This window comes from Bufo bufo, chromosome 2 (assembly GCF_905171765.1).
Source record: "Bufo bufo chromosome 2, aBufBuf1.1, whole genome shotgun sequence".
NCBI classification, from domain to species: Eukaryota; Metazoa; Chordata; class Amphibia; order Anura; family Bufonidae; genus Bufo; species Bufo bufo.
In genome coordinates this window covers 333,463,709-333,484,105 of record NC_053390.1, presented here as the reverse complement: position 1 = coordinate 333,484,105, position 20,397 = coordinate 333,463,709, and the positions used below count along the sequence as shown (strand labels likewise).

The 20,397-nt window shown below is 43.2% G+C and overlaps 1 protein-coding gene across 5 annotated transcripts in view; it reads right to left on the bottom strand.

Moving 5' to 3' along the window:
• Positions 1–20,397, bottom strand: part of TLE1 (TLE family member 1, transcriptional corepressor) — a 69,261-nt gene that overhangs the window by 42,456 nt on the left and 6,408 nt on the right. For all 5 annotated transcript variants that reach the window (XM_040417042.1, XM_040417044.1, XM_040417045.1 and 2 more), the window contains exons 3-5: positions 15,728–15,791; positions 15,595–15,639; positions 890–952 (exon numbers count right to left, since the gene is read on the bottom strand). In XM_040417042.1, coding sequence (XP_040272976.1) covers positions 890–952; positions 15,595–15,639; positions 15,728–15,791 — 172 coding nt within the window. The remainder of the gene's footprint in view (positions 1–889; positions 953–15,594; positions 15,640–15,727; positions 15,792–20,397) is intronic.

Here is a 20,397-nt window from a genome sequence, read left to right as displayed (position 1 = left end):
CGTCAGCAGAGCAAGAGATCAATTCTCACTCATGCGCTATGGTTATGGAGTGCAGAGGGCAGGCACGAAATGTGTCAGCGACACGATCACGTGGGTTGTAACAAGGCGAGGATCACATGCGTAATGTAAGGCACATGATCCAGGAAGCGCCAAGAGCATATCATTTGAGGAGCTCCGTGCCACTAGGCAATTTAATAACAACCAGTTGTGAATTAAAGAAAAAAGCCCCTTAGAATACCCCTTTTATTCACTTCAGGTAAATGGAAGCAGAGTTGCAGTATCCTGGTACAAGCGCTAAACCGGAGGACGGAGTGCTCAGTTTCCAGTTCATCGCACTGTTATTTTTGGGGTCTGCTGCAAGAGGTGGACGAGGCTCAAGTGGGAGTGCTCGGGACGTGGGCAGGACCTCTGTGACCTAACGCATTTAACAATGTATACACCAGAATACCACCACATTACACCTCCTGGCTGGAGAAGATTTCAGTTTCTGATGCATGGGTGATGGAACAATCAAGGCGTGCACCTCACGTCGGCACAGGACGAATTAGGACTAGTGCACACAAGGCTGGTCTTAATAAGCCTGCCCCATAGTGTTTAGAAACATCCACGCCATTCAGAATCACAGCTGGCTTCCTGGTTTGTCCTATTTCGGTTTGCTTTTGCACAGTAATTAGAATTGGGTAGCCTATGATATATGAAGCCCCTGTATTCTCCATTCCCATAGTCTGCCCTGCAATCTGTTATGTAAAGAAGCAGGGGGCTCCACACACCATAACTGGAACAGATGTTCTTCGCACTTATGCAATGCAATAAAATTAACATTGTAAAGCTAACTAATTTGCAAACAGAAGTAGCATAATTGCACTTTAGCAGCCAGCATTTTACTTACTTCCTGAGAAAGAAATGGGATGACTTGTGCACAAATCGTATTCAGTCTCTTGGCAATTTCTGTCTGCAATGGAGAAAAAAAAAAACGAGGGGGAGAAATATAAGCACGCTAGTAAACCGAAAAAAATAAAAGAACAAAAAACACATATGGCTACATATCAAGCAACAGCAAGTCAAGTATGTTCAAGAATGGTTAACTTCTATAATGGTTTGCTAAGGATTAACCACCTTTCAGTTTGAGACCAAGAGTGCATTCACACGACCGTGTTTTCCGGCGGGTAAAAAGCAGATCATCAAAACACCGATACCAGCTATGTGCACACCGCGTCACGGTGCAGACCAATTGACTTTATTGAGCCCATGGTCTGCATGTTGCGGTGAAGTATAGAACATGTCCCAACTTTCTGTGGCATGGGCCTCCTGGTGCTTCCGCCTCCGTGCGAAGCACCACAAAAGATAGGACACGTCCTGTAGTTAACCTCAACTTCAGACCAAGGACCCATTAAATCAATGGGTCTACATCGCGTTGCAGCATGCGCAAGGCTGGTGTCAGTGTTTTGGTGGATCTACGGTTGTGTGAATGCACACCAAGCCAGATCACTTGTAACTTTTCCACCTCCAAGTGATTGGATGCTGTATGACCTCAAATTCTGCAGACTGCAACTTTGGTGGCCCCTCATCCATGGTACAGTGTGTTAAAGGGAATGTGCCACAGAAAACGCCCTTTTGCTTAAAAATTTTAATTTTCCACGTTATGTATATATATATATATATATATACACACATACATACCCCATGCAGTTTTCACACTAAAAACTTAATAGGTCAAGACTTCCTGTTCGTTGAGAACAGCTACGTGGATCATAAGCACAATAGACTGCAGGGGACTAATTGACTTCTAAGCATGGTCGATGACCTGTGCAGAGGTCAGGAGGGAGAAGATAAGCTGCGACATCACCTATTGTGAATGGTAGATCCTGTCTTATCTCTATATAGGTGTAATCTGTCATTGTAATCCTGCCTGGGATAATGAGATCGCTACTCAAAAAACGATCCTTGCAACATGTAAACATGAAGTCTCGATATATTTTAGACCTAGTGATTGGTGCGAAAACACAATGCATTTAGATTTTTGTTTTTTGAACATCGTGACATGGAAAACTAAAAATAAATTTTAAAAAATTAAAATAAAAATGCTAACAAAATAAGCGCAATATAAAAACGTTATTTGAACAATAGGTCATTTCCTGCTGACAAATTCCCTTTGCTGGCAACACTCGACCCATCTTCTAACAGTTAGGGGAACTTGAATCAAATTGTCTTGCTAATAGTAGAACATGTGGAGGGGGTAGAAAGCATATTAAAACGAGCCAGCATGTGCATAGGAGACTAAATGCAGTCTGGTACGGAAAAGCAACAAATATCCTCAAGTGCAATGTTTCCAGGATATCGGCAATTATGTATCTCTGCTGCATTCTGAGTGGTTTTGCGGCCAGAGTACAAATCTGTAACGTGTATGTTCAGCCCTGCACTGTAAATCAAGATAAACAGGAATAAACCAAATCCTTCATGCTTGAAGCAGCTCTGGCACACAGATTAGTAATAATTGTCCAAGTTCTCTGGCACCAAGAACCACAGCCTACAATGTCAGGAAAAGGCTCTTGTATCTGTATGGCAGCTCTCAGAACATCTCAAGAGCCCTTAATTGTTTATGTTCCTAATGCCGACTCTTGAGTGTTCATTTTTAATAGCTGGCTCAACTTCACCCATTGGTCCCCGCTACCTGAACGATGACCAGGGTTTTGCAAATGACATGCTTGTAGCAGTGCCCTCCATTCAAGAGCTAAAAAGGATCGCTGAAAGTAGTAGGAAGAAACTACAGCAGTCTGGAGACTGAGGCGAGTCTCTGCCGGCGGCTCTTCGCAAACAAAGCCTTAGAGACTGGCCCGTTGCGTAGCTAGTGAGAAGGTTTTCAGTTTGACACTTACAAGGAGATATATTTAACACAAAAAAACAGTACAATCATCATACGGCCACGGAAAGCATTTATTTAGTCATTATATCTAAAATATGTATGTATGTATGTATGTATGTATGTATGTATGTATGTATGTATGTGCCAACATTTTAAAAAAGTTCCAAGGTTTGGCCTCTCCAAATTGGTAGTGGTAAATTTGGTGTAAGTTATGCAATGCAGACTTGTAAAATGGGCTTCAAAACCTCCTCTCATGATAAATCCCCCACCTCTTCCCCCAGAGTGTTTGACAGTATTTGATAATTTTAGGGAAGAATGACTGCAGTAACCAAAGTGCGAGTCCAAAAGCGTCAAGAAGTGTAAAAAGTCAAAAATTATACCTCAAAAATAGAGCCCGTCAAGCTTCAGCTTTTATGGCATAAAAATCTTAAATCATTTTGCCCCAATATGTCAGAGGGGCCAACCAGCTCTCCTCCAACATGCCTGAACCTTTGTGCCCCAGGAGATAATCTTCAGACATTACAATGTTTGTGGCTATGTCTTACAATGCCACAGGCTAAAGCCATCTACAGCCCACCCCGAGTTAATCATTGGCATGTCTCCTGGATAGCAGCCAATGTCTTGAAGACATCACCTAAAGCCAGGGTGGATAAAAATCAATTATTTAAAAAAAAAAAAAAAAAAAAAAAAAAAAAAAAATTTAAATCAGATTTTTTTTTTTTATATAACATGCTTTTTGGAGGAAAATCTATTACCATCCAAAGGTTATTCCATCATGAAATAAAGATTCGTTTTTTAACGAATCGTTATTTAACAAGGTTTTTGTAAGATTATTGGGCAGTTTCTCTGCCTACAAGATATTATCCCAGATGCTTGGTTGACTTTTGCAGTTCTCAAAACTGAATTTGACTCAGCAGAGATCACATGCCTCTTCTTCACAGCAAAAATGTTATAACATGAACAGAGTTGTGAAAGAGACCTTAATCTTAACTTCTACAAACCTATGAATACAGAATCAACCTAATCAAACTAATATGAAAAGTTGTTTAAATCTTCATCTACTTGCATATTATAAGTTATACCAGCAAGAATTAGTCTTTATGTAGAAGACTATGATTTAAATCAAGCCTTACCAACTAGTGATTTAAATCAGTTTGATTTAAATCAAATCCACCCTGCCTAAAGCTGCTGTGAAAAGAATAAACTAAAAGGGTTATCCAACGAAAAGTATATTACCTGGCCACATGGATTGCTGAGAGTCCCACTGTTTAAACCTTTGGACAGGCAATCATTTTAGCAGGATAACCCTTTTAACAAACCATGCATTATGGTACCTTTATACTTAAAAAGAGAAGGATCAGGCAAAACAAGAATATATAACAATCACCATTGGCACTGCCTACATTTAGTAGTTTGGTTACTGACATGGGGTTAAAAGGCCTGGGTCAATAGCTCAAAAGTCCTCCTAGAAATAAAAATGGACTTCCTGCCATTTATACTATGCAACATTGTAAACCACAAAGGAATAAAGGTCAATGTTGCACTTTTTGTCATTACTGAATCATTTGAGATAATCTGTGTGGCGGATGAGAGAAAAATCGAAGCCAGTGAGAACGCTGCAAATGGCTTATTGACCTCAGAGCAATTTTCATCTCCATCTGTCTAACAGCAGACATATGGAAAGGGGGGGGGGGGGGGGATGCTCTCTGTGCTGAGCATTCTTTTTTAAATCCACGCCACTCTTCTTAAATGCTTGGCGCTCATTATGTAAACCAGGAATCCATTAATTGATTGGTTAAGAAGAAACCACACAAACACAGCACTGCCACTCCTCCCCCGGTTCTTAAAAGTCAGAGCATTAATATCAAAATTGAAGCATTTTTTTATATTTTTGGTCAAGATTTTAAACAAACTTCCACCAGCATTAGAAAAGGCTTGCTGAAAAGTCGACGACAAATATGTGAATTAGTAAGGAATGATCCATTAAAAGTGAAGTCATATGGATCTGGAAGCCGTGGTCCCTACAGTATATCAATGTCAAAAAGCATGTCAAGCTAAGAATCAATTCAGGTATACGCCACTGCCAAATTTCTCTGATCCCAAATGAGCTTTAAAATTATTTTATTGCTTAAAATTTAATTTGTTCCAACTCGAGTCTCCATGACAACGGTGGCTAACCCCGCAAATCATTTGGGTAATTGGATATCTTATCTCTCTATTGCTCTCAAATCGAATGATTCTGCTGGAATTGTAGCAGCCAATCAAATTTACAGGTCTCCCGAGGAAAGGGCTTAGGGAAGTAGACACATTCATCTCCTCCTTACTGCCATATTAACTGGGATATGACAAACTGCAGAGGTTGCTTCTCAAAGAGCATTTGGGATTAAGAACGGTTATCAACGCACGCCCTTCCTACATACCTCAGTTTCGTTCATTTATGTACCAGAATAGCGCAGCTCTCACAGCTAGACAATGCTGAGCGCCTGGACTTACATACAAACTTCTCCGTATTTGCAGGTCCTCCAACAGTAGCATGGTTTTATCACCAACGTAGGCGTGCATCTCCCCCAAAATCAAACCGTAGACATGAGAACTCGGCCATCTCGAGACCACCAATAAAGCCACATTATGGCTCCTTTTGAAGTCGTCCAATTCCCAAGACTTTTTTTGCCGTTTTGGAAGACAGCTAAACCACTTATTTTCTGCCATGGAACATTGCCAATAAGACTCTACAAAAAGCTGGGTCTCCGTGGGCTATTAAAAATGTTCTACATTTTCCAACCCAGCACCTATATCTGAATTCTTTTGTATTTGCATGTAATTAAAAATGTAGTATAGCCACTGAGCTATTCAAGAAAACGTATCTGTATAGAGCCACCTGCTGTTTGTTCTTTTCCTCATTTCTTCTCCACTTCACTGAGGTGGTTGCACGTGCTCAGGTCAAATCTTCAACTGTCACTAGCCACAAGCCGCTGCTGAAAGGATACATCCCCCTAAGCTGTCAGCTTGATATACATCTAGCAGAGCAATAATGAGGAGATCTCTGGATCCATGTGAGGTACAGGGCTGGTTCTAGCTATGTTAGAAAGAGACTGTCATGTACTATCTGATTTCTTTACATCAATACATGACCCCTTGAAAGGGTCTCCTCCAGTCTCCCAAAACTCTTATTCAAAAGCATCTCATCCAGCCAATACCCTGCTCTGTTCTGTCAAGGGTTAAAGGGGTTTTCCCGAGACTTTAATACTAATGACCTGTGCAGCATCTGATCAGTGGGGTCTGACACCCAGAACCCCCACAGATCAGCTGTTTGAGAAGGCACTGGCACTCACAGTAGCGCCACAGCCTTCTCTAAGCAACGGGTTCATCAGTCATGTGGCCTAGGAGCAGCTCAGCCCCATAGAAGTGAATAGGGCTGAGCTGCAATACCTAGCACAGCCGCTATACAATGTACAGCATTGTGTTTGGAAAGCCCAGAGAAGACCGCAGCGCTCAAAGGGAACGGTGCCTTCTCAAACAGCTGATCAGCGGGGGTCCTGGGTGTCCGACTCCAACCGATCAGATACTGAAGACCTATCTAGAAGATAGTTCATCAGTATTAAAGTTCTGAAAAACCCTTTTAAGCTGGGGTTCTGGCTTGACTAATATTTTCACTCAGGCTTGTTAAAGGGTTAGTTGAACTTCAGGACTTTGGTGGTGGTGGCAAATTGAAAAATCAAACTTACCAGCTCCCTATCTAGTAAACTTCTGGATGATGACATGCACTGCTGCAGCCAATGCTGGCCTCAGAGGAGACTTGTCTCAAAGTGGCGCTTCAATGCTGGGTCATGTGCCTCTTGAGGACATGTCATCTCCAAGACCAGTCATTAGCTGCAGCGGTGCATATGACACCATCCAGCTGGACGTTTACAGGACGAGGACTGCCCAAAGAGAGCCAGGGAGCCATAACAGTGTTGGGGAGCAGATGATTATAGCAACATAGTAACAGTTTATAAGGCTGAGAAAGACATCCATCCACAATTTATTTTCCCCCCAAAATGTAAAACCTGCTGCTGCCATCAGTTTAAAAAGTCCTAAAGGGCAACAACCCCTTTAAGTTACAGACTAGCTCCCTCCATCACGTAGTACTAGGAAAACCATTTTCTTCCTTCTGATGGATAGATAGTTTACGTAGCCCACATAAAATGATTTTTTTTCCTTAGAAACCACACCACTCTACTATGGGCTATGCTTGGTATTGCCATACAAGCTTGCAGGCAGTATTGACTGTAAGCCAACATTGACAGTAACACATACTGGGACAATACTGATGTATGGAAAGGCAGCAGAAAAAAAAAAGTTCTATAAATGAAACAATATGGGAGCAAAACTATGTAGTCAGGGACCGTCACAGACCACTTGTCCCAGTGTTCTCCACAACGTACCTTCCAGCAAAGCAAATAATGTCCAGCTCACTAGCAGCTGTAACTGCTGCTGACATAAAGCCAATTGGCAGCAGAAGACCCTTGTCAAGATCTCAAGAGTTTTGCTCTTGTACATCTTTAGCATGTCAGAACTTTTAAACCTTAGTTTGAAACATGATAACCCTTGAGTGGCTGACAAGTCTGAGAGATCACACCACGTTCACGATACAGAGAACAAACTTTGTGAGGGGCGAGGGAGGGGAAAAAAAAAAAAGCCAATTTGGCATTACTCAAGATACTTTCACTAACTGAGCATATGAATGTGTCAGCAATAAAGCAGGTGTCACGTTGTCACAAAGTGAACCTTTGGCTCTCAGACATCAGTCATGACATAAAAATACTACAGGCTGCAATTAGCAACAGATGACATAGCATGCCTACTTAAGTGAAAAGCCAGAGCAAGCAAATACCAGAGCACGACCATTAGTACGTGGCTGGCCATCAAATACTTCACTGTTGGACAGTCCCAACAAACCAATAAAAGCAAACGAGTACCGCCTAGGACTTACAAAGAATGGCACCATATTAAAACACCCTTAGGGCTCTTTCACACGAGCGGATGCCATGCGGGTAATCTGAGAGCCAAGATCTGTTCCGGACAGCAGAGACACGGAGCATTAACATGATTGATAATGCTCTGTGCCTCCCAGTGATCTTTTTACTACAAAATCACAGCGAGATAAAGTGGTCACCGTGATTTTGTAGAAAAAAGGTCAGAGATGCAAAGAGTTTTCTTTATCATGTTACTGCTCCGTGTCTCTGCTGTCCGGAACGGGGCTTGGCTCTCTTACACGCAGAAGATTACCCGCACGGCATCCGCTCGTGTGAAAGAGCCCTTAGGCTTCACACACACCACCAGAGATCGCAATAACGCCAGTACAAGGGTCATAGACGCCTGTTCAGACCATTTTACTCCCTGAAAAAAGTCTAAGGCGTACCAATACGCCTTAGACTTTCCCCTGCCTGTCATCAGCGTATGGCACGCTGTGAACGGCACAGCCAGTGCCCATGTAACCAAGTAGCAAAGCTACAGACAGCAAGGAGATTTGCCATTTGAGTTTGGGCAGGCGCGATACAGGCCCTGAATAAGGGGAAGCCAGCAAGCGCTGGAAGGAGGAGGGGCTAGCTTCCCAGGGGATGTTTGAATATGGAGTGCCAGGCACGCAGCACAAGGACCCTGGCAGCGGTGGAGCTAAAGACTGGGCCCGGACATGAAGATGGACGCAGAACAAGGTGACAGCAGTGTGTAACGCAACGATTGTGTGATGCATGTAGTGCAGTGTGTGATCATCACACGCATGTATGTGGTGCAGTATGTAGTGAATGCAGACAGACTATTATAGCCAAGTGGTAAAGTATAGGGAAGATCCGCCATATTGGACTGGACTTTATAACTTTGCTATAATAGCTTGATGTTATTTAGACCAGTAAAGGTCCCCTGCATAAATCCCCACCTCTGAGGCCCTATTTATTTCTGTTCTGCTCATCAAATGGAGCAGAACAATAAAAATAACGGAAGTGCTGGATCGGGCAGATAAGGCTGGGTTTGTCATACGATCAACATACACAACAGATGCCACACTGACATCCATCACCATAGTAAAAAAAAAAAATCTGCAGGATGGGAAAGTGTAGTGTACCATGTTTTTCCATCCTGCAAAGTCCAGCAAAAAACATGTAGGAGTCCGTTCAGTTTCCATTCACCAGTCTGCCTACCAGAACAAAAAAGTGCTGCATGTAAGGCTTTATTGTCTGGTCTTTAGACAGAATCTGCAACAGAGGCTCCAAACGCAGCCGCCAACGCATACGTGAGCAAGTGTAGGCAGATATATTTGAATTACTGCAGATTTCGTACTCCTCGGGTAAAAATACTCCTCAGAAATGGTCGGAGGAGTATTTTTACTCTTCTGGAAAAATGTTGTGTGACCTCTGCAAACCACCACGTCCGTTTTGCAACCTGCAGATCTGGTCTGTGCGCATGCCGCATTTTGCTGCAGACCCGCTGACTTCAATGGGTCCGCACTTTGAGAACAAGTATAGGACATGTGCTATCCTCTGCTGAATGGATGCTTCTGTATGCCTTTCGCATCCATGTGTCCGTTCCACAAAGTATAGAACATGTCCTATACTTGCCCGCAAAGTGCGGACCGTGGACCCATTTAATGGGTCCATGGGTCTGCAACAAAAAGCAGCATCCATTTTTTTTGTGGACCACAAAATGGACAAGGTAGTGTGCATGAGGCCTTATGCAGATAAAAGGAGACTAAAAAAGGTACCCGAACAACATAAAAATGTGCCATAAAAAGCAAACAAACTTTTTCAAAAATGGTAGAAGAATATGAATGAACATTCATAATGTCCAAAACTGGATCCTCTAAAGACATCCCCCCAAGTATCCCTAGTTTAAAAACTGCCCGGGTATGGTAGCAGCTGCTGATGCCTTTTGATGGCAGTTTTTCTTCTGACTTTTTGCAGATATTGGTGAAGTCTTTACACCAATCTGTAACAACTTTGTTTTCCGACAAGCCCTTTCTTAAGTGGAGTGTAACACATTTACGCAAGAAAACTGGCGTAAATTATAACTGAACTCAACTCCAGCTCCCGCTTGGAGTAGATTCCAGGTTCTGGAGCACAGATAGCAGAAGACGCTACAAATTCACCTCTTAATAAAGTTGTTGGATCTTCCTCCAAGGGGGTTTATATTAAGACTTAACAGTCCATAAATATGTAGAGTTAGAGATGCAAGTACAAACTAGAGAGGTGTCATGCCCCCTTATTATAACTGCAAAAAATCCATACCAACTCTGTCCTTGCAACCTGCTAGACAAGCGGTATTGGAAACTTGTTCTTCAATCTATTTACTGGAAACCCTCCCTTCTTAATGCATCCATTTTCTAGTCTTCCAAAAGCTCACCATTTTTCACCTCTTGCAGTGAACTTAGGAGTATCCTGGTTGATAAAAGTTACCCCTATCATGTGGAATGACCCTTTAATAAGGAACAAAGCACCATAAAACCACCAACTGTGGTCAATAAGAAAACACATTTAGGATAACATTTACCAGTAAGAACCTTCCAGAGAATGCTAATTTGTACACCACCCCGATCTATAGCAAAACCATATTTTGGAAGGGATTCTGGCTGTACCTCAGCAGCCATTACCCATAAACGCGTTTTCCTATTTTAGACATCTATGGCATATCTACCACTAGGATCCACAAGTATCAGACATGCCCGCTGTGGTCATAGGACCAAGTCACTTCCTGGTCCTGCAAGGACTGGAACTCGACCATGGACATGAGTTTTTTATGATTAGAGCCCCAGGGGATGTTTGCTCCAAAGGCTGAACAACCCCTTCAAATCTTGTGAATGCCATAAATCCATAAAATGGGAATAATCTGCCTTTTAACTCAAATTTGATCACTTCCAAGCATGTAGGTTGATGACAAACAAAAGTCTCCATTCCTCATACAAAATTGTCCATAATATTCTACTTAAGCCCAGTTCACTCTTCAGTTATTTGATTAGTTTTCCATCAGTTATTGTGAGCCAAAACCAGTAGTGAAGCCTTCTCAAAGATCAGGTATAATGAAAAGATCTCAACCTGTTCTCTTTCACTCGCACCTGGTTTTGGCTCACAATAACTGATGGAAATAACTGATCAAATAGCTGACGGGAGAATAAGGCCTAACAGTAGATTAAAACTGTCCCCGCCCTGCCAATACATGTCTGCAGAGGAATACAGTCTGCTACAGACAATTGGCCTAAGCTGCTGTACCAATTGCAGACCATGCACAGGAGAGATGCTGTTCCTGGCCTAAGGCCTCTCACACACGAACGTTGTGTACCCCATGGCTGAATTGCGGCCCGCATAGGGCGGGTCCGCAATACGCGGCCACCGGCCCGTGTGCACTCTGCATCACAGATGCGGACCCATTCACTTGAACGGGTCCGCATCACGGAGATGCAGAAAGGTAGCACGGATCGGAACCGTAGTGCTTCCGTGGCGTTTCTATCTGAGCCTCCTCTCCGCCCAAAAAAATAAATATATAGAACTTGTTCTATTTTTTTGCGGTGTAGACGGAACACGGACCCATTCAAGTTGAATGGGTCTCGATCCGTCCCAGCTGCCGCACGGACTTGCCCGTGCATTGGGGACCGCAAATTGTGGTCCCCAATGCACGGAACGGATGCAAGAGGCCTATTTCTGAGCAATTAACCAAGTGTAGTAGGCAAAATGATGACCTTGCACTGGTGTGCCCACACCAGAAAACAAAAAAACTCTAAAAAGCAGGTGGCTAGAGGGTTAAAATTACCGGGACACATAAAACACTCATTACAGGGCAGGTCCAAACATTACCCCTATTCACATAGGGACACAAAGACTCGGCCTATCACTTCAGCAAGAGAGAATACCGTTTCCAAGGACCATTTTATGGTTCCTCAATAGGCTCTGTGATCAATCTCCTGGGGGTTACTGGACCATAGGGGAGGGGGATCTCATCTTACACTAGAGCCTCTTTCAGCATATTACACATAATGAAAATGACAAAAGGTACAATACCGCAGGCACAATCACCATATACAACAGAGAGAAATGCTAGCTGCATGTGGGTAGAGGAAAAGCTTTCTGCAACCTGCATAGCCACCGTAAAGCAGTCAAACACCCAAGGAATCCAGTTGTGAAAGGGCGAAGAAAAAAAAAAGAAAAAAAACATTAACCTAGTACATATACCATTCACGCATCATGGTGCTAAGAGATGACAGTAGGCAGGCGGCTTTCACAAAAGTTACGTGAATCATCTACACAGCAGCCGGGGCGTAAGAATGTTAACGCTGTCTCTATGGATTTCCTCTGCCCCTCTTCCCATCTCCCAGTAACAAAGATGTTGTCAGAAGTGACATTTTTTTGCGTCCCCAGATGATTCCTTACTACCATTTGGTTATAAGCCATAAAGCAGGACTAATTTCAGCCTGTCAGGAGTCTAGCTAATGCCCAGTTTTCCCCCAGAGAGAGTTCCTGTCAAATGTAATGAGTGCTCCAAAGGCCCTCTCTACAACATAATGAGCACTTAGGCCACGCGGGTGATCAGTCAGCAAAAAGCATCAATTTGAGCCTGCCTGCACCCTGGGGTCTACACATCACCCGTTTTAATAAGAATTATGATTACTAGCTACCAAATGTCTCCTTACAATTATTAATGGTTGCAGCTGAAGAAAAACCTCTAAAAACTTTATTTTTATATTTTAAATGCTAAAAAGAGGTAAAAGCTGCCACTACTGATGAGCACCAAGTCAGTCCTACCTGAAGAACATGCAGCCCTGTATAAATTGCAAATAAAGAGGTAATGTGGAAAGAGTAGACCGCACTTTGGGAATATTCGTTATTGCACCAGGCTCTGAAATAGACCTTGTGACATTACTAAACCAGGAACAGCATGGTGCTCTTTACATTTTTTTTTCGTAATACGTCAAGAAGCATACAACTAGGGATCGACCGATATAGATTTTTTAGGGCCGATACCGATACTTTGTGAACTTTCAGGACGAGAGACGATAATTTATACCAATATTCTGGTAATTTTCATTAAAAAAAATAAATTCCGACACAAATCTGCTGAAAATAATGTTTGCTAACCTGTATTAATTTTTTTTAAATCTTTGTCATTTATACTTCATATTTAGGGGGTTTTTTTTTTTTGTTTTTTTACTAACTTTTAGCCCCCTTAGGGACTAGAACCCTTGTCCTATTCACCCTGATAGATCTCTAGGTGAATAGGAGCTCACACTGTCCCTGCTGCTCTGTGCACACAGCAGCATAGAGCTTACCATGGCAGCCAGGGCTTCAATAGCATCCTGGCTGCCATGGTAACCGATCGGAGCCACAGGCTTACACTGCTGGGGCTCCGATCGGAGGAGCAGGGGAGAGGGGGCACACTGCGCCACCAATGTTTTTAATGCTGGGGTGGGGGGCACACTGCTCCACCAATGATTAATACTGGGGGGCTTGGGGGGGGGGGCGGGCGCACTGCGCCACCAATGAAGAGTAATCTCTCATTAATTCATATACAGGAGGCGGGAGCTGGCTGCAGAATCACATAGCCGGCTCCCGACCTCTATGAGCGGTAGCTGCGATCCGCAGCACCTGAGGTGTTAACTACCGCAGATCGCAGCTACCGCTCATAGAGGTCGGGAGCCGGCTATGCGATTCTGCAGCCAGCTCCCGCCTCCTGTATATGAATTAATGAGAGATTTCTCTTCATTGGTGGCGCAGCGGCCATAGCCCCTCCCCTTCTCTTGTCCTCCTTCCTCTCATTGGCGGCAGCGGCATCACAGGGGGAGGGAGACACTGCTTCCTTCTCTCCTGTGCTGCTGAGGGAAAACGGAGAGCGCTGACATCAGCCTGATCTGTGTTCCCCATACGTTATCGGAATATCGGCAAAATAGATGCAGATACCGATCAAAATACTGAATATCGGCAAAACCGATAATCGGTCGATCCCTACATACAACTAACATGAAACCAGCACCAGTCAAGATGTATAGCTCTCATATCACTCTCTTATTAAAGATGCATGCATGACTGAGCACACAATCCTTTTCCACGAGAACCCACGTGACCTTCAGCAATGAACAAAGCACCTTTCTTGGAGCCATTTACAGCAGACATGTGAATGCTTATGTCTACCCTACAGCCACATACAAGACTAAGAAAACCTTCCACAGAGGCTCAGCTCCTTACAATTGCTTGCTAAAGGTCTTTGAATATACTCAAGTCCTGAAGCCTAAACTAATCAATTTCTCTGCTTCGCCCTGGTCGGTCAGCCATGCTCTTTAATTTAATGAAACAAGAATTTTAGACGGAGTAGCACATATACATCAAGTACGCAGCGTATTGTTGCATTTTGAAATGTGTCCAACTGTGCAACTTCATCTAATGATAATCTTTTTTAAGAGCCAATCGATTTCTTAAAGACTTATTGTACCATCATCTCGATGAAAATGTGAGCGTCAGCATATCTGCTGAATACTTACACCCTGCCATTAATGCTTTCTTTGGCAGACAATACAAGCTCAATTGAGGGTCCTCTGGGTTGAGCAATCATTTAGCTGCTCTCCTCTTATGAGGCCCTTAGTGCCTTGTTCCAGTTCAATACTCTTTTTATTCACCATTATCGTGGTCATAAGTTAGAACTTTATGGGAGCACGCAAACCAAAAGCCCATACCTCAAGTTTCCAATTCCAAAGACCTATCTGTACTTCTCAAGCGCTCAGATTTTCCAAGTTAACGTGCTGAACTTGATACAGTAATGAAGCAGCAGCCAAGTAGTAACCAGGGGAGATGCTGGCAACCTTCAGTGGTCAGCACATTCACACAACATGCTACCCCCATTAGACTGATCAACAACCAACACAACATCTTTGGGCACGTCTGATTATGTTGGCTCATACCGCTTGCAGCTCTTCAGCAGTGATGCTGCGGATAGTGTTGGTGATGTTTTCCTTGAGTTCATCCAGGGGATGTGGATTGTTAGCAGACACTTCCAGTTTTAAATTTCCTCACAGATAAAAATGTCATGTGGACAAGTCTGGGGAACGTGGTGGCCATAACCCCGTTCACAGTTCTCTCCTCCGTAAACAGTTCATGAACCCGTGCCAGCGAGCTCTGTGATGTTGGAAAAAGCAGGACATTTTTTCTTCTGCAGCATCACTGTTGGAAGAGCTACAAGAAGTATCAGCCAACATAATCCAACGTGCCCAAAGATGCATAGACGTGGACAGGGACAACTTTCAGCATCTTTTGTGACTTGAGCAATAAAAAAAATAAAATAAATCCTCTTGCTTATTGATCTTGTCATACTATCGCTGGAGGCAGGCTACTTTTTCGAGGGCCACCATGTAGAACATGTCCTATTCCTGGCCCTTTTGTGGACAAAAGAATAAGCATTTCTACAAAGAAGTTGCTGCATGCACACGGCTGGAATCTGTATTTTGTGGGCCGCATGTGCATAGAGCCGAGCACTAATAATCTCAAGTTTTACTATGGCACATGTCCCAGGTAGGTTTAAATGTAGAGATTGTCAAGTAAGCGCACTGCTACTCCACTCAACTAGGGACTGCGCGAGATAGCCAAGCACTGGTATGTTTGGCAGTGTCAGACTTTGAATGGACACAGGACCTCGTTCTACATGGTCTTGTGGATAGGTGGTGTCATATTGGGACAACCCCTTTAAGATAAGGCTATGCCACACTAATTAAATCAACCTACCTGTTTGTGCATTTCGATGTTCAGTCCGTAGGACATCTCATAATACTGTGGAGAAAAATAAGGGAAGAAATGTGACTACACCAAACATAGCTGCAACCCGAAAAGTAAAACACTACAGTTGTAGGCCACGTACCATCACATAATGCCTCTGCATCTCTGTCTTTTCACTTGCCAATTTTTCACATTCTAATTTAAGGCTGTAGAACAAAAAAATAAATAAATAAAAATATATACATATAAATAAAAGCAAGTTTCAACAAGAATGATATGTTTTCATGTACAGTGAGTAACAGAAGTATTTGAACACCCTGCGATTTTGCAAGTTCTCCCACTTAGAAATCATGGAGGGGTCTGAAATTTACATTGTAGGTGCATTCCCACCAGAATTAAAATAAAAAATTTAAGATTCTGGAAATCACATTGTATGATTTTTTAAGAATTTGTCTTACACTGCTGAACATAAGCATTTGAACACCTGAGAAAAATCAGTGTTAATATTTGGTACAGAAGCCTTTGTTTGCAATTACAGAGGTCAAAACGTTTCCTGTAGTTCTTGACCAGGTTTGCACACACTGCAACAGGGATTTTGGTCCACTCCTCCACACAGATCTCCTCTAGATCTGTCAGGTTTCGGGGCTGTCGCTGAGCAACACAGAGTTTCAGGTCCCTCCAAAGATGTTCTATTGGATTTAGGTCTGGAGACTGGCTAGGCCAGGGATGGGCAAACTGCAGCTCTCCAGCCGTTGATAAACTACAACTCCCAGTATGCCAAACAGCTATCAGCCTACAGCAGGGCATGATGGGATTTGTAGTTTTACAACAGCTGGAGAGACGCAGTTTGCCCATCACTGGTCTAGGCCACTCCAGAACATTGATATGCTTCTTATGGAGCTACTCCTTGGTTATCCTGGCTGTGTGCTGAAGACCCAGCCACGACCCATCTTCAATGCTCTGACTGAGGGTAGGAGGTTGTTGCTCAAAATCTGACAATAAATGGCCCCATTCATCCTCTCCTTAATACAGTGCAGTCTGACTGTCCCCTTCGCAGAAAAGCACCCCCAAAGCATGATGTTACCACCCCCATGCTTCACAGTAGGGATGGTGTTCTTTGGATGCAACTCATCCTTTTTCCTCCAAACACGACAAGTGAAGTTTAGACCAAAAAGTTCTACTTTGGTCTCATCTGACCACATTACTTTCTCCCATGCCTCCTCTGGATCATCCAGATGGTCAATGGCAAACTTCAGACAGCCCTGGACATGTGAGGACTCGAGCAGGAGAACCTTCGGTGCAATGCATGATTTGAAACCATGATGGCATAGTGTTCTACCAATAGTGACCTTTGAAACTGTGGTCCCAGATCTCCTCATGTCATTGACAAGCTCCTCCCTTGTAGTTCTGGGCCGATTCCTCATCTTTCTTATTAGTGATACCCCATGAGGTGAGATCTTGCATGGAGCCCCAGTACGAGGGAGACAGACAGCCTCTTCCATTTTCTAACAATTGCTCCAACAGTTGATCTATTTTCACAAAGCTGCTTGGCAATTGCCCCGTAGCCCTTTCCAGCCTTGTGGACGTCCACAATTTTGCCTCTGGTAGTAGTTGGCATCTGACTGACTGTGGGTGGACAGGTGTCTTTAAAGAGCTCAGACAGGTGCTACTAAGTTAGATTAATGAGTGGAGTAGAGGTGGACTTTTAAGGCACAGTAACAGGTCTTTGAGAGCCAGAATTCTTGCTGTTTCTCAGGTGTTCAAATACTTATGTTCAGCAGTGCTAGACAAAAATTCTTTAAAAGTCAATGCGATTTCCTAATTTTTTATTTTTATGCTGTCTCTCAGAGTGGGAATGCACCTACAATGAATTTCAGACCCCTCCATGATTTCTAAGTGGGAGAACTTGCAAAATCTCAGGGTGTTTAAATAATTCTGTTCCTCACTGTACATACATAAGACATCCTGAAAGTTATACAGTATTTTATAGAAGCCAACATGCTCTTGAAGGAGGCCTCATCCCTACTATCACTGATGAGCTACGCAAGATGCTCAACTTGAAAGACTTTGTAAGTACATGATCTCACTGCCGACATGTGGTGTAGGGTTGGGCGAAATCAAAAATATTACCACGATAACTATATTAAGAAATGTATCACGATAATTGTATATATCACATTAAATACACATTTATAAAAAGCAGAAGAAAAAAAAAAAAAAACACTTAGGGCCACAAGGAGGAGACATTATACTGTATGAGCAGCCACAAGGAGACGTTTTACTTTATGGGGCACTGTCTGGGGCAGCCACAAGGTGACATTATACTGACATATGGTGGCCCCAAAAAGAACAATGTCTTGTGCCCACCATACAATAATGTCTTTGTTAGTCATGTATGGGGGAGTGAGGAGGGACTCATGATGACTCATTCCCTAATGCCTGCTATTTCAATGTGCAATAGTGCAGTACAGCTTGCAGGAAGGAGTAGGCCAGAGTCAGACAGGACCACATTAGAAGATATACATGGTCACGTCATAGACCGACATTACACCTTTATTCACTCGGGTTGGGGCCGGCTATAATATATATTAGGGTCTCTCTCCACTCGCAGGCTCTGCGCTGCTCGGCGGCCTCGCTAGTCGTCCAATTCCAATGTCAGACGTTGGTGGACAGGGACTTCATTATGTGAGCCGGGGGCGGCCGCTGTGGGCAGGAATTGTACTCCTGGTATACAATCATGCAGAGGTGGGCAGCCGCGGACACATATTTTGACGCGGTCAGCACACATGACCGCTTCTATGACGTCATAAAATATTGCTGTTTACTAATAACCGCTGTATCGCCATATCGCTGTCTCCTAATACCACCAAGACCGGTATATCGCCAAACCCTAATGTGGTGTAGACATAGTCAGAGCTCTCGAGGAGTGACTACTGAAGTAGTAGTTTAAATGGAGCTGCCAAGAACATGAAGCATGATGATATGAATGTTTACGAACTTATGACTGCATCGACACACAGATTCAAACGCAAGAAAGTGTTAGGCCCAAATAAAACCGATACCCAGACTGATACTACAGGGGCACATTGCAGTCCCGTGTAGCATAGCTCATTATATAGTGTATTCGGAAAGTCTCCAGGGCTTTTCACTTTTTTCACATTTTGCAATGTCGCATTCAAGTTCCCATCAATCTGTTTCATACCTCAATGAAAAAGTAAAACTATTAAAATTAGCAAAAATGTCTAAAGTATTTCTCCTGATGATCTTTGAGATGTTTCTATATCTTCATTGGAGTCCATCTGTGGTAAATTTAGTTGATTGGACATGATTTGGAAAAGCACACCCCTGTCTATATAAGTCTCACGCCTGACAATGCATATCAGAGCAAAAACCAAGCCATGAGGAGGAAAGAACTGCCTGTAGAGCTCAGAGACAAGATTGTGTGGAGGCACAGATCTGGAGATGGGTACTAAAAATTTCTGCTACACCGAGATTCCAAGAGAACAGTGGCCTCCATAATTCTTAAATGGAAGATGTTTGGAACAACCAGGACTCTTCTAGAGCTGGCTGCCTCACCAAACTAAGTAATCGGGGGGAGGAGGGCATTGGCAGGAGAGGTGACCAAGAACCCAATGATCACTCTGGCTGAGTTCCAAAGATCCTGTGTGCAGATGGGAGAAACTGCCAGTAGGCCATCACCGCAGCACTCCACCAATCTGGGCTTTATGGCAGAGTGGCCAGAAAGAAGCCTTTTGTCAGTAAGGCCTTTTGCAACATATTTTCTTTCAGTGTCCGTTCCAGACCGTATATGGAACCATTCATTTCAATTGGTCCGCAAAAAAAAAAAAAATTTATTAAGTTACTCCGGGTGCATTCCGTTTCCGTATGTCAGTTCTGCAAAAAAATAAAAATAGAACATGTCCTATTATTGTCCACATTACAGACAAGGATAGTACTGTTCTATTAGAGGCCAGCTGTTCCGTATTTTGCAGAACGGAATGCACACGGACGTCATCCATATTTTGTGCGGACGGCAAAATACATATGGTCGTGTGCAAGATGCCTAAAAAAAAAAAAAAAAAAAAAAAACACATTAAAAAGCTCACCCAGAGTTTACAAAAAAGCACTTAAAGGGGTTGTCTCACTTCAGTAAGTGGCATTTATCATGTAGAGGAAGTTATTACAAGTCACTTACTAATGTATTGTTATTGTCCATATTGCATCCTTTGCTGGCTGGATTCATTTTTCCATCACATTATACACTGCTCGTTTCCATAGTTACAGACCATAATATAAACACCAAAAATGAGCCAGTGAGCAACACTGTCACCCAAAAAGGGGAAGCGAGGAAGATAAAACAAAAGTAAGAAAGGTACTAGTGCACTAGACCAAAATCGCCATAATAAGTACGGAGCAACTTACTCAGCCAATCCCTGAATTAAGCCAATAATGCGGTAGTTGATCAATCGTAGGGCACAAACCGTTGAAAAAGAAATTGGAATGTTCTTACCGATCAAGACATGCCCCATACGAAAATGGTTCAGATATAAGTACTTCTGCTGCAAATACGATTCAATTGCATGTAGTCCAGCTTCAAATTCAGGTGGCAGAGACATCCTGTATAGGTAGGCAATGGGAGCATCTAGCCCTAGTTAGCCCTGAAATCTGAGAGGTAACTATACCCACCGGAAAGTTACGCGACCACCGGCGAGAAGTGCTTATAGGGTTGAATGGGAAGTCCTTTTAGGGCTGAACAGGGTAATTGCCTGGTCTAGGGTCAGGTATCCGGACGGTGTCGCCCCTTTTGGGGCG